Here is a 12573-nt window from a genome sequence, read left to right as displayed (position 1 = left end):
GTACCTTTTCTGGAAGCAGGCTTCCTGCACTCACCCACCGTCATGCGTCTACCTCTCGGCCAGCCTGGCAGGTCCACCTCCCTTTTCCACCGCAGGCCTCAGGGGTGAGCTGTGTGCCCCAGCAGGCGTTGTCTTTCCCATCAGGGCTTCCCTTGCTGGGCTGGTCCTAGCATCTCATGCTATCTAAGCACAGAGGCCTTTTCTTGATCCTATATTTTAGTCTTCCCTGTCTCTGCAATTTTCTTCGAGTACATCACCTTTGAAAGCCACCAAATCACTTGGGCTGGGATAGAGGAAACAACAGTTAGGGTTTCCTTGTTAAAAGAAGCAGGTGAAAAATTTATATATTTATTTTGGTGAGAAAAACAATTACTACAGGCTTTTTACAAAGATTATTACCATTTAAAAGAAATTACCAAAGCTAATCTGATATCCTCTGTATTATCATCTCTAAACCTTAGATCTACCTATAAATGAAACACTGCACGTTTGCAATATTAAACCTTTATTTTTATATATACAAAAATATTTTACCTGGAATATACAATCTCCCATGTTTGGACAGCATATGGAAATATGTGAAAAAAAATTTATAGGGACAGTTTCTGAAAACTCAATACTTAATTGTACTGCAGGGAAATTTTATTTATACAAGGACAGCACTGATGTTTCTTTTATACAGGACCTAGGAATACAATTACTTGGAAAGCAGCAGCAATTAAATTTTTTAAACTTTTTCATCAGGAAACTTTAGTAGCTTGTTCAGCTCCTATTTTTAGGTTGCTATTTTTCCCTCCATTAAAAAAAAGTTCTACAATCATTTCAAAGAGTAGAGGTTAAAAAGAACATGCATTTGTGTTCAAAATAAAGATATACTAAACTGAAACGGGGGGGGGGGGGGAATCCCCAAAGCAAGGTTTTCACATCAAATACTCACCATGGGCTCTAACAGAACTCAACATGCATAAAACTACACTTCTTTTGCTGAACCCTAGTGTTCATTCTTCAGCACCCTAGATCCCACTTCCTTAAAAATCAACATTATCAAAGAAACAGCAGTTGGTGGTTCTTTTTCAAAGAGGACACACAACCAAAAGGAGTATTTATCTTATATTTCAATTATAGACGAGATGAGCTATTCCTCAAATCTGCTTCTACCTGAAAAGATGAAGGCATTCCTCATTTTGGACCACATTTACCAGAACAAGCTTTATGTCTTCAAAGCAACATTACTTATCCCACTGCCCATCATCTCTCCTATTTAAAAATAAGACAAAAACCACATATTTTAACTGGTGATGACCTCTGGTTTAATAGTGGAGTTTTGAGTGCTCTGTTTTTTTCCACTTCCTCCAAGCTCTCAGGCCACCCTGACTGCTATGAGGACAGCCAAATTTCAGGTATGGCCTGTCCTATTTGTATGTTTCTACCCCCAGAGCTTGCTGTTGTTAAAGTACAACAAAAACATCTAGTCCAGCTTTTAAGATCAAACCTTTTGGCTTCTGCTTTGTGGCACCACCACCACCTACTCAGTAGGATTCAAGACAGATTTACAAGCATGGAGTGAATTGCTCTTCTAAGTATTAAACGGCATTTACGTCAACTGTAGCTGTGTTCATTCAGTTTGTGCTGGAAATTACAAAACAGTAAAAACTAGTAAGGGGAAAGGGAAGGAACTGCCACTTCTGGCTGAGCAGTGTGTGGAGGTAAAAGTCACATTTATCACAGCACTACATCATCAGCCAACGGCCACAAAGCTAGGAGAAAGAATGCAGCTAATGTCTTCATGTCGGATTCAAGGTCCTCTAACCAGACCTAACCAAACGGTTCTCCCTATACAGAAACAGAGGCCTTTTAAACTTAATACTATGGTTTAGCAATAGGGATGTGGTGATAAATTTCAGGCATGAGAATTAAGGTAGGGCAGCTTTAAGAGGGCGAAGACTGTATTGTGGTAGGATGGAAGAGTACTAGCTTGCTTACATTTTAATTGATTTGTGAGTAACGGCAAGATTTCACTAAAGGTTTGGACTTAGAGTGGAATTCTAAACTAAATGAACCTCCTGACCAATGCTACTGAGAGAGTAGAACCAGACCCTCTTCCAAGGCTGGAACTACATTCTCAGAGGTGTTTTAAAACTGGAGGGAAGATTCTTGAATGGTATGCACCATTCATTATGTTACCTCTGAAAGAGATATACTTTCAAAGAACTAAAAGGTAAACAACCTCAATATAAGTGAATACATTAACAAACAGAAAAAGTAGCCTAATAAGGACTTCCCGGTCTAGCATTTACTGTATCATAGATACAAATTATTTCTGGTAATTAAAGGTGAAGACAAATATTAAGCTAGCCTTAATTTACTAGTGGAATATTAAAAGGGAGATACAAATTTTATCAAAGGCCAGATGGTCAGGAATCAGAATTAGGATCTCAGCTAATATAAGTACACCATCTCTATTTTTAACAAAAGAGATTATTTTAAAGAAAGTAACGCAATGTACTGCAGGAGTGCTATAGGCCATGCTTTAAAATTCTTACCTTTGAAATATCATTCCTTCACTTTTTACTGTATTAAAGACTCATTTTTGATTCTGTGCACTAAATCATTCCAGGAACACAAAAAAGTAACATAATGGGTGGGAAATAATATTTAAAACTGAATAAAACCTGAAGCTAACAAAAATGTAATTTAAAAATCATCTTAAAGAATTAAAGAGTTGTCTTCTTTAGATATACAATGTATGCTCAAAACCTGATATGCTGAATTATATTCTTACAAGTTTGTGAATATTCACTTGTACTATATACAATAATCCCATTATTTAAAATATTGCATTTCTCCCCAAACTCAAAATGCAGATATCATTACATGACTTTTCACACAGACCCACTGGAACAAGAGGAGGGTGGTTACTACAATCTCTAAGTTTGAGCCCTATCACAAATTCACTGGAAAGCTTAAATAAAGGTTTCCCAAGACACTGCCATCTAGAACTCTGTCCTTTTTCCTTAAGGAAACTGTTATAGTGATCATTTTCTGATCTTAATTTTATCATCTATTTTTTTCAAAAAGGAGATTAGTATCTGCCTCAAGGTAAAGCTAGAGCCTTATACAACAATGTAGGGAAAAAAGGTTTCAGAAGGTCTAAGAATTTGGAAGTAAACATTTAAGAACACTAAGCTATAATTACATGGGTAAACACATTTAGTTTTATTATTCATGTAGTTTGGGAGAATTTTACATATTATACATATGGCTGTGTATATATTATATGGTGACTCAGACATTTAAAAAATGACCTATATATGTACATAAAAGTTCAGGATTTCTTTTTTCATATTTAGTATCAAGATTCATTACTACAAAATTATTGGCTCCCTATCCTGTGATTTCTGGAAAAATGGAGTGTTGTTTCAGAAGTCAAAAAAGTACAATGTTAAGTAGATCACTATTTTGACCAATTTCCAGAACTTTATGTTCAATATTTACCGGTTCAAAGTAATTGTACCTAACTGCATGGCTATCCATCTTGAAAATCAACTCCAGTCACTAGATTATGACACTTGTTGTTTTACCTACCAATAAGTACCAATTTAATGAATTTTAAAAGCAAAGATCATCTTTTATTATCATTGGGATAGTATGGTCAAAGCAGTTAGTCTCTGGCCATAATCTATAATGCTACCCTATTGTATTTTATTGTTAATTTGCGTTATTTTCTAAATTTGTGTTAATCATTTTGCTCTTTTAAAGAAAAGTTGTCCCTATAAGTTATTCTAAGTAAATTTACCAGACTACTAGTAAATCAGGCTACTATTGCTGTAGTCCTACTGGGCGTATGATATGATTTCTATTTGAGAAAGCTATGCTCAGCAATTGTACAGTTAGAATTGGCAAAAGTAAACAAAGTCCTGATGTATTGGATTGATGGTATCCAAACATCAAACAGAAATTGAGACTGCATAATCAAGGCATGGCTAGAATAAAAGTGAAACTCTACTTGCAATGCATCACATATATTCCACTAGTTACAGAGTTACATGACTTACCCAGGAACATCAATTCTATGGGTGTCTGTACATTAAAAATATATATATATATTTTACGTATATATATATTTTACATATATATATATATATATATATATATATATAAAATATTTAGTTGTATAGAAATAGTCATGCTCCGAATGCTGAATGTGGACACTCATCTGTCCACAAAGAATGCTCAGGTGCATTAATGTATTAGCATGTTTCCCAAAAGCATATGCAGGTGCATGTGTATTTTAACTTTTACCAGTTGTTCATCATCACTTTAAACCATTTTCTCTTCAGTAAAGCTAATTGCTTTCTGTATTTCCCACAAGAGAAATTCACATTTCCTTGATTACAACTATACTCTTATTGCCTTGGGAGACTCCTGGGGCCTTTGGGACTCCTTGTGCCAGCAGAGATCTGCCAGGTCCTGCAGACTCAGGTGAGACTTTCAGTTTAAAGCTCAACGACTCTATTGAGATACAATGAACTTCTCTGAATTCATTCTTTTCAGCTCTGGCATCTAGAGTGAAATTAACTAAACAGTATTATTTCATTTTATATTATGGGGGATCGAGTATTAGTCATGAATACCATTTATAATAGAAATAATTCCTTTAAGTACAGACTATTTTCTAATTAATATGCTTTTTATACTATATGATAAAGCTAAAAATATATATGATGTAAAAATCATCTCTATCATGTCAAGACAGTTGAACTATTTTTGTGGATAAACTTGTGCTGTTAAAATGATCGCACAGTTGTTCACAGATGTTCCATGCAGCAGCATGAAGGCATACCACAGAAGACAGCACATTTTCTGGGAACATGAAATTTCTCTTAAAATTTAGTGTGTTGAAATATTAAGTCGTAAGACATTACCTTGACACTGTTTTGATTCAGGTTGCTTTGAGAAGCCAAGAATTTGATATAAATATATGCGGTTTAAAAGTTACCAAAGATATTAAAAGAGTATGACCCATTTTCCCACTGATGTCCTATCCTAGGACAAAGAACATTAATTTGTGTTCTGGATATGAAATTCTAGGAAAAAATATCTATAGATTTCCAATATTAACCATATAGCAACTTGAGCATTTTGTTTCATTGTTAAAAAGATTTAAAGCAATGTGTACATAACTGCTTACTGCCATGTATTTTCTCTTCCCTCTAAGCACTCCCATTGGCATTCCATGTGACCGCTTTGCTGAGGAGAAAACAAATTCAATAGCCTGGTGCCTGGTGCCTACCACAGACAAAGATGACCACTAATATTTAAGCACCTAACCCTTTAAGTGTGAATACTGTTCCTGTGAAAGGCTGGCAGCAATATAAAACATAGCTAATTTAGTTTAATGATGAGCTACGTCTAAATATGTTTGAGGAAGAATTTATACCATCCAAGAATCCTAAAGGAAGATACTAATGGAGGTGAACCTTAAAAATCTGATTATGTTAATGCATCTAAAAGAGGGGAGCTGTTTTGTTTTCCTAATCATTAAACAAAACAGTGCATTTCCTAAGAGAAATATAAAATATGAGATCTTGTTTAACAAATATAATACATACAATGTACATATTATATAATTACATATTACATATAGATGAAACAGCTGACAGTTATTTCCAAATCTCATAAATTGTTCAATGGATTTGGCTTTCAACACAACAGATTTAACAAATATTCTAACAATCACATCACCCTTCAAAAAGCACATCTGATTGTTCACAAAACTCCCAATTGCAAACTGAGAAGGAGTATCATAAAAATTTGTAGAGGCGTGATACATTTGCTGACCATATCCTAAAGAAAACTTGTCGAAAGCGGTAGGTCATTTTTGTCAAATTTCTACATGTGAAAATAAATCAACTTTGTGTCAGTTTATGTGTTACAGGATAAGGCACTCTCTCAGCCTGAATTGGCTTGCTTGCTGGGGACACATTCATTTAGCATTAGCCTATCATGGCAACAAATGAGAGTGCAAAGTATTGCTCTTCATTTTTCCCCTCAAGATAGAAATGAAAGGAAAAAAGCCCAATATACCTGTTTAAATTAGAATGGATAGCCATCTGTCCCTGAAATAATGAAATCATGTAGTGTTAAGCAGATTTTCAATGTCAGCCTTGGATGACAATGACATTACAGTTCTGCTTCTGTAAGAACTTGTATTAGGAAAGAAGGCCAATAACTACTGTTTTCTCTTCACAAGAGTAACTGACCCTTCACTAGGTAATACTGAACTAAAGGACAGCTTTACAAAACTATTTCAAGTATTCATTATCACAGTGAAAATGGGAGACCAATGTGAGAATGAAGGGTTTGAAAATTCCTTTGATGAAAAAGGCAAGGGTACTAAATCAAAACATATACAAAATGCTTCAACGCATTTCTTTATGTGGTATGAATAGAAATATTATCCATAAAAAGTTAGAAAAATTAAGATAAATTATATATTAGTACACCTTCCCAACCACATTTTATATAAAAATTCAGAATAGTGTACTGGTATTTCAATCTACACAATAAAAATGCCTAAACTTGGCAGGTATTGTCTATCTGTGCATGTATTTTCTCAGTAGAAGGCTTATTTGTTGCAGTCACTTTTAAAAACTTTTATTTCCATTCTTAACCTTATTGAATCATCAGTAAACCCAGCTGATTGGGACCCACTGTGGCTCCATTCTCAGCTTCTCTATGGCAGTCTGTAGTTTTTCAAAGGCTTTGTCTAGATTGTCGTTTATGATGATCATATCAAAATAGTGGTTGTATGCTCTCTGAATTCGTGCACTTTCATCCACGGTTTTCTTCAAGTCAGAGTCCTGTCAAAGAGTGTCAAAAGGAAATGTTTCTATCATAAGGTGTATTTACTTGCTCAAACACCAAAGTGAATATAAGAACTAAGTACATTGGACTTTTTAAAATAATTCTCAAAATCTAATTTATATAGTGTTGAAAAGGCATTACCATCTGTTGATAACCTAGTCTCTACAGCAGAGTCCATGTTTGCTTTGTGAGTATTCTGTATCTTCTGTTTCACTGATTTTAGGAAAATACTCCTAATTAAACAACTATTGATAATAAACTCAGAGTGAATTCTAAGGTAATAAAAGAATTATTTCAGGTTTTTAGTTCAACTATAGCATCCATCCTCTTCAAATGATTTTTTAAAAATTTGCATATATGTATACATCCTAGAAAAGAATCACAGAATTTTCCCTTTGTGTTTTTGTTTTGCTTCTTCATGGTCCTTGATGCCTGCTGAGGCAGTCAGTACAATGAAACCAAACTGGTGGGGCAGGAGAGTATGCTGCCATTTTTCTAGATCTTTGAGTTGTACATCAAATCTAGGGCTGATGGCTCCACATTTGTTTAGACTCCTTATGAGGTTCATAACAATTTTCCCAGCTCTATGATCATGAATGATTTCAAATTTGCCAATGTAACCATGCTTCATCATCACAGTTTAGAAAATGGATAATGCCTTTGGAGCATGGTCTAATAAGAACCTGGCATCTGCCTCTCCTTTCAGCAGTGTTAATCCTCTGCCAGGACATTCGTGCACACCAATATAGCAGCACAGAAAGATGGTAGAAAGAGTTCAAAAGATTTTTATCTTATAGGCTCTGTAGATCATGGAAACCATTCTGCAGTGACTATTAAGCTCAAAGCCAAATCTGCTGCCTATTTCTAGAAAAGAGAATCTTAGAAATATATTTTGAAGACTAACCACATATTCCCCACCTCCACCAATATATACTCACACAAACATTTATATGTTTAGCTAGCATTGTTTGTATTTTATAAAATATTTTGGAATAATGTGGGAGAATAAATAAGTAATGGGTTCTGCATGAACAAGTAAAGCTTTTCATTAAATTGCAACTGTTTTGGAATTTCACATTCCTTCTATATTTTCTCCAAATATTAACTGAGTTCCTATTAAGGTGCCTATTATGTTTTACTATCTATAGATAGAAAAATGAATAAGACAGAGTGGAGGAGGCAGATAAAGGGCAAATAAATATAAAAACTTCCAAGTTGTAATGAGTACTATATAAGACACCAAACAGGAACAAAGAATTTTCAGAATTCTACTTTAGAAAGAATGATTACAGACACTGAGTAAATGATATTTAAACTGAGAACTATAGTGGGGGGAAAGAGCATTCCAGGCAGAGGAAATAGCAATGCAAAATCTAGGAGGGAAATGACCCTGATGCATTTTAAGATACTGAAAGGCCAGGATGGACAGAAGGACTAAGGGTCATGGTGATACATTGACAGGAGTACAGACTAGGTTGTGGAGGACCCACATGCAATGGAAAGGCATCTCTGGCTTGTGATGGAGAAAGAAAGATGGAAATGACATCAGACTGGAAATATATTTTGGTGACAAAGTCATCAGGATTAGCTATGAATGTGAAAAGTGAGGAAAATGAATCAAGATGAGGAAGAAGCAACTGTATAAAATGCAGAGTTGGGGGGTGGGAATAGGGAGAGCATAATTTTTTTTGGAAAATATTATACTCTGTGTATGGTAAGTTTAAGATGTTTTGGGAGATAGCTAAGTGCTGGGTAGTAATAGGTTATGCAAGTCAGAGTTATCTGTACATGAACCAGGAATCATCAATGTAACAATGGTACATAAGCTAAAGAATTTGGTAAAAACACCTAAAAGGGAAGTGTAGAGAGACAAATGGGTTCCAAACTAGGCCTGAGGGACACTACTACTTATATTTTAGTTAACATCACTGACATCTCTAAATCATTTTGAAACAAGTAAAATATCCTTTATGATAGATGTGTAAACAGCCATAATTCGCTTTGAAAATAATTCTTACTTATTACAGTCACTAGCAATCTGGTTCATTTAAATTAAAAAAGATTTTTTTTATGACATTAACAATCATGTAACAATAGCAGAGAACACCATACAGATGGAAAAAAAAAAAATAAAGAACCCCTCTCTATATATGGCCAAAGAGGATCTCTAGACTATACTGCAGGTCGACTACTGTATAATAAGCTGTAAGAAATGGGGAAAGGGAGGATACACACATATACATACTTGCTTATTTTGAAAACAAATAGTGAAAATGGCTATCTTTGAAGGTGGGAGTGTAGAGGGCAGAGAAAAGCTAGATTTTTCTGTTAAGATTTACTTTAGAAATATTAAATACATAGAACGATACAACAAAATTAAATTCACATAAAAAAAAAACCAGCAATGCCTGAAAATCAAAATCAAAATGAAATAAACCAATGTTTTAAATTGATGGTTTAACCACAAAGGGATTATTTCAGTAACATTAAAATTAAATAATACCCAGTCGAATAGATCTTAGGAACAACTTTTTTAAAAGCTCAAAACTTAAAAGTTTTCAATAATCATACTGTTGACATTCATACTGATACTGTTACTCAGAAATTATATATATAGCAGGTTCTTAGTTTATATATACAGTAAGAAATTATGTTAATGTTATCAGGAACCAAGATTTTCAGCATAAGAAAAATGAGAAATATAGAGTCAAGTAAAATAATTTAAAGTTTAAATTGGAGCTATGAAATTGAACTAATATGTATGTTTCCTGAAAAAGGAAAATACATTTCCTACATCTGGCCACTGAAAAGGCCTAGAAATAATAAGCCACTAAGTTGAATGCACAACTTTAGCACCTATATTATCTCTAAATACCATTTCCCACTAAAAGGAACCAGGTGTTTTGGATGGCTGGTTCCAGGTCAGGGCCAATAAATGTGTAAGAAAACCTGGAACAGTTTGTTGTACTAGGAAGAAAAGGGTCATTAAGATTCAATTTCAGCTCAGGTCATGATCTTATAGTTATGAGATCAAGTCCTGTGTCAGGCTCGTGCTGAGCATGAATCCTCCTTAGGATTCTCTCTCCCCACCTCTCTCAAAATATATCAACATTAAAAGGAAAAAAGAGTAATTTATCTAAGTACATAGGAAGTATTTCAAGGGACTTTAAACAGTGATTTGGCTGTATATATTCAGGGGATAAACCCTAAGGGCAAAACAAAAACAAAAAAAACCAGTGCCCAGTAATCACACCCTGTAGTCAGTCTTGGTATACTTATTTTCATGCTGCTGTGTGTGTACTGTGGTATAGAGCTAATGAGCAATTATGTGACTATTTTAAGTCTAACATTCCCAGTGTTTTTGAAACTGGAATACTCAGTGTAGGGAAGTAGAGATATATATATATATATATTATATATATAAGAGGTTAAATAAAAACCTTGTAATTCTGAATGTGAATGAGAAGTATCACGACAGTTTGCTTCAGACATACAACAGAAAAACATGTATCATAGCTGTCTACCTGAAAGGTATAGCTAGAAACAATGATCAATCTTGTGACAATGTACACCCCTAGTATTATGGTCTTAAAACACCACTTACCCTAAAAGGAATCAGAGCTTCTTGAAGAAACAGCTGATACCTGGCCTAGAACAGGGAATGTACAAGAGGAGCCTGGAATATCCATCATACCCGATAGCAAAGAAACTGAGACTAGTGGGCTCATGAAATAAGGTCTCAAGGGCCAACTTGAATAAGCTCCTACTAGTCAATGATGGGACAATTTGAGCATCAGTAAGAATTATAACTGCAACAGAGTAACCTCATCAAAAGCTCATATCATGTGCTCAAAATGAAACTTAAAAACAAACCTTATTTGATCACCTGTTGCCTCTGCAGGCTCTTATAGAACAAATCCACTATTCTGAAGGCTGATCCATAAAAAGGAAAGTATCAACATATACTCTGACCTTCCTATGTGAACGCTATTTCAGAGTAATCAACTAGTTGATAAGGAAAAGTTATTTCTTAGAAGAACTCTAGTTTTTAAATTCATAAAGAATGACAAACTGAATACTACCATTTCACAATCCTTAAAATCAAGGCAAAGATGAATAAAATTTGCTGAAATCATTAGATAAAAACCTACTACTTTATAAATCAGGCTAAGGACATTTGAACCCACTGAATATTCTTATCACAAAAAGAGAACCTTTCATATGCCTCATAATGTAACAAAATGAGACGTATCACTTATTAATTATTCTTGGGAAATAAAAGTGAACCTATATCTGATCAAGCCTCTATTAGTTCATAGTAAATAGAAGGAGTAGAGGGAAATGACACAATGGGGACAGAACTGGTGAAAATCTAGACTCTGGAGCACTCCATAGGATAACTGACTCCATTTTTTGAACAACTAGAAGGTTACAAGAGAGGAGAGGGAGGGAAGCAGTGAGATTTTACAGATTAGAAAAGAGTGAAGTGATACCTGCTTCCAGCTAAGATGTAGTAACAGATATCAGACTAACCCTCTTGTCTGACAATGAAAACAAAATGTACGGAAAAACAGTTTTTAAGAATAATGCATGAGGCAATGAAAGGCTGATATCTCAGAGAAATAGAAAACAAATGAAGTGAACCTATGACCACCCCAGCTTACTGTCCTGGGAGACTTCCTAGGCCGTAACACACAAGGTAGAGCCCAGGAAAAGACTACCAACATTCTGAGTTGGGACAGAGCTGAGAGCCCAGGGAAACCAAGGGCGTAAGCATTCTCAGGACAGAATACCTGAACATAACAGCAGCATGGAGAGACAACTTCAGAGAGTTGCAAAGCCCCACTCCCTTCCAGCATTCAGTTATATACCACTTAGGGCAGGGTAAACCTACCTGAGGCCACCAAAGAACCACCAGAAAAAATGACAGGTATTCAAGCTGAGTCAGGAACAGGACCTCTTCTCATCAGGCAGAACAAAAAACCTTGATGCACAAACCACTTGGAGGAGTCCTCAAATGTTCTTGCTTCCCAGGTGGGCAATAATTGACACAGATCAAGAAATGTTCTGGTCTTACCTAACACATTCTAAAAGCAAGACCTGAAAGTAACAAACCGTTTCCCAACAAGTGCATCTCAGAACAAAGCTCACAATGTCTGAAAGCAGCAGAAAAATACGGCCAATGTGAGAAGAAAAGTAATTCAAGTCAAACCGATCCAGAACGGACACAAATGTCAGAATTAGTATACAATGACATGAAAACACTTATTATAACTATATTTCAGATATTCAAAAAGTGAAGTAGAGACATAGAGAAACCTGAAAAAGAACAAAGACGATTAACACTATATGATTTCAAGGCTTATCAGCAACAGTGTGGGAAGCGGTAGATGCGATGGGAAAGAAGGATTCTGAAGCAGCACAAGGACATCTTTGGAGGTAATGAACATGTCTATTCTCCTGACTGATAGCTTTATGGGTATATACATATGCCCAGACTTACCAAGTGATACACTTTTAGTACGTAGAGTACACTTTTAGTATGTAGAGTTTATTGTAAGTCAGTTATCCCTTGACTAAACTGCAGGGGGGGTGGCGGGGGGGTGGCGAGAAGATATTTAGAAGATACCAAGTAATGGGGCGCCTGGGTGGCTTAGTCGGTTAAGCGTCCGACTTTCGCTTAGGTCATGATCTCGCGGTTCGTGG

The 12573-nt window shown here is 35.3% G+C and overlaps 1 protein-coding gene across 3 annotated transcripts in view; it reads right to left on the bottom strand.

The window, feature by feature from the left end:
* Window positions 1–6512: 6512 nt before the first annotated feature.
* Window positions 6513–12573, bottom strand: part of MPP6 (membrane palmitoylated protein 6) — a 101782-nt gene continuing 95721 nt past the window's right edge. For 2 of the 3 annotated variants that reach the window (XM_039221787.1, XM_039221788.1), the window contains exon 13: window positions 6513–6863. In XM_039221787.1, the coding sequence (XP_039077718.1) occupies window positions 6687–6863 (177 nt within the window). In that variant the 3' untranslated portion in view covers window positions 6513–6686. The remainder of the gene's footprint in view (window positions 6864–12573) is intronic. The other variant, XM_039221789.1, reaches the window with a different exon arrangement.

Source organism: Hyaena hyaena, unplaced genomic scaffold (assembly GCF_003009895.1).
Source record: "Hyaena hyaena isolate Hyena2069 unplaced genomic scaffold, ASM300989v1 scaffold_1013, whole genome shotgun sequence".
Taxonomy (NCBI): Eukaryota; Metazoa; Chordata; class Mammalia; order Carnivora; family Hyaenidae; genus Hyaena; species Hyaena hyaena.
Note: the sequence above shows the minus strand (reverse complement) of the source record. Positions and strands in the feature narration are given on the sequence as shown.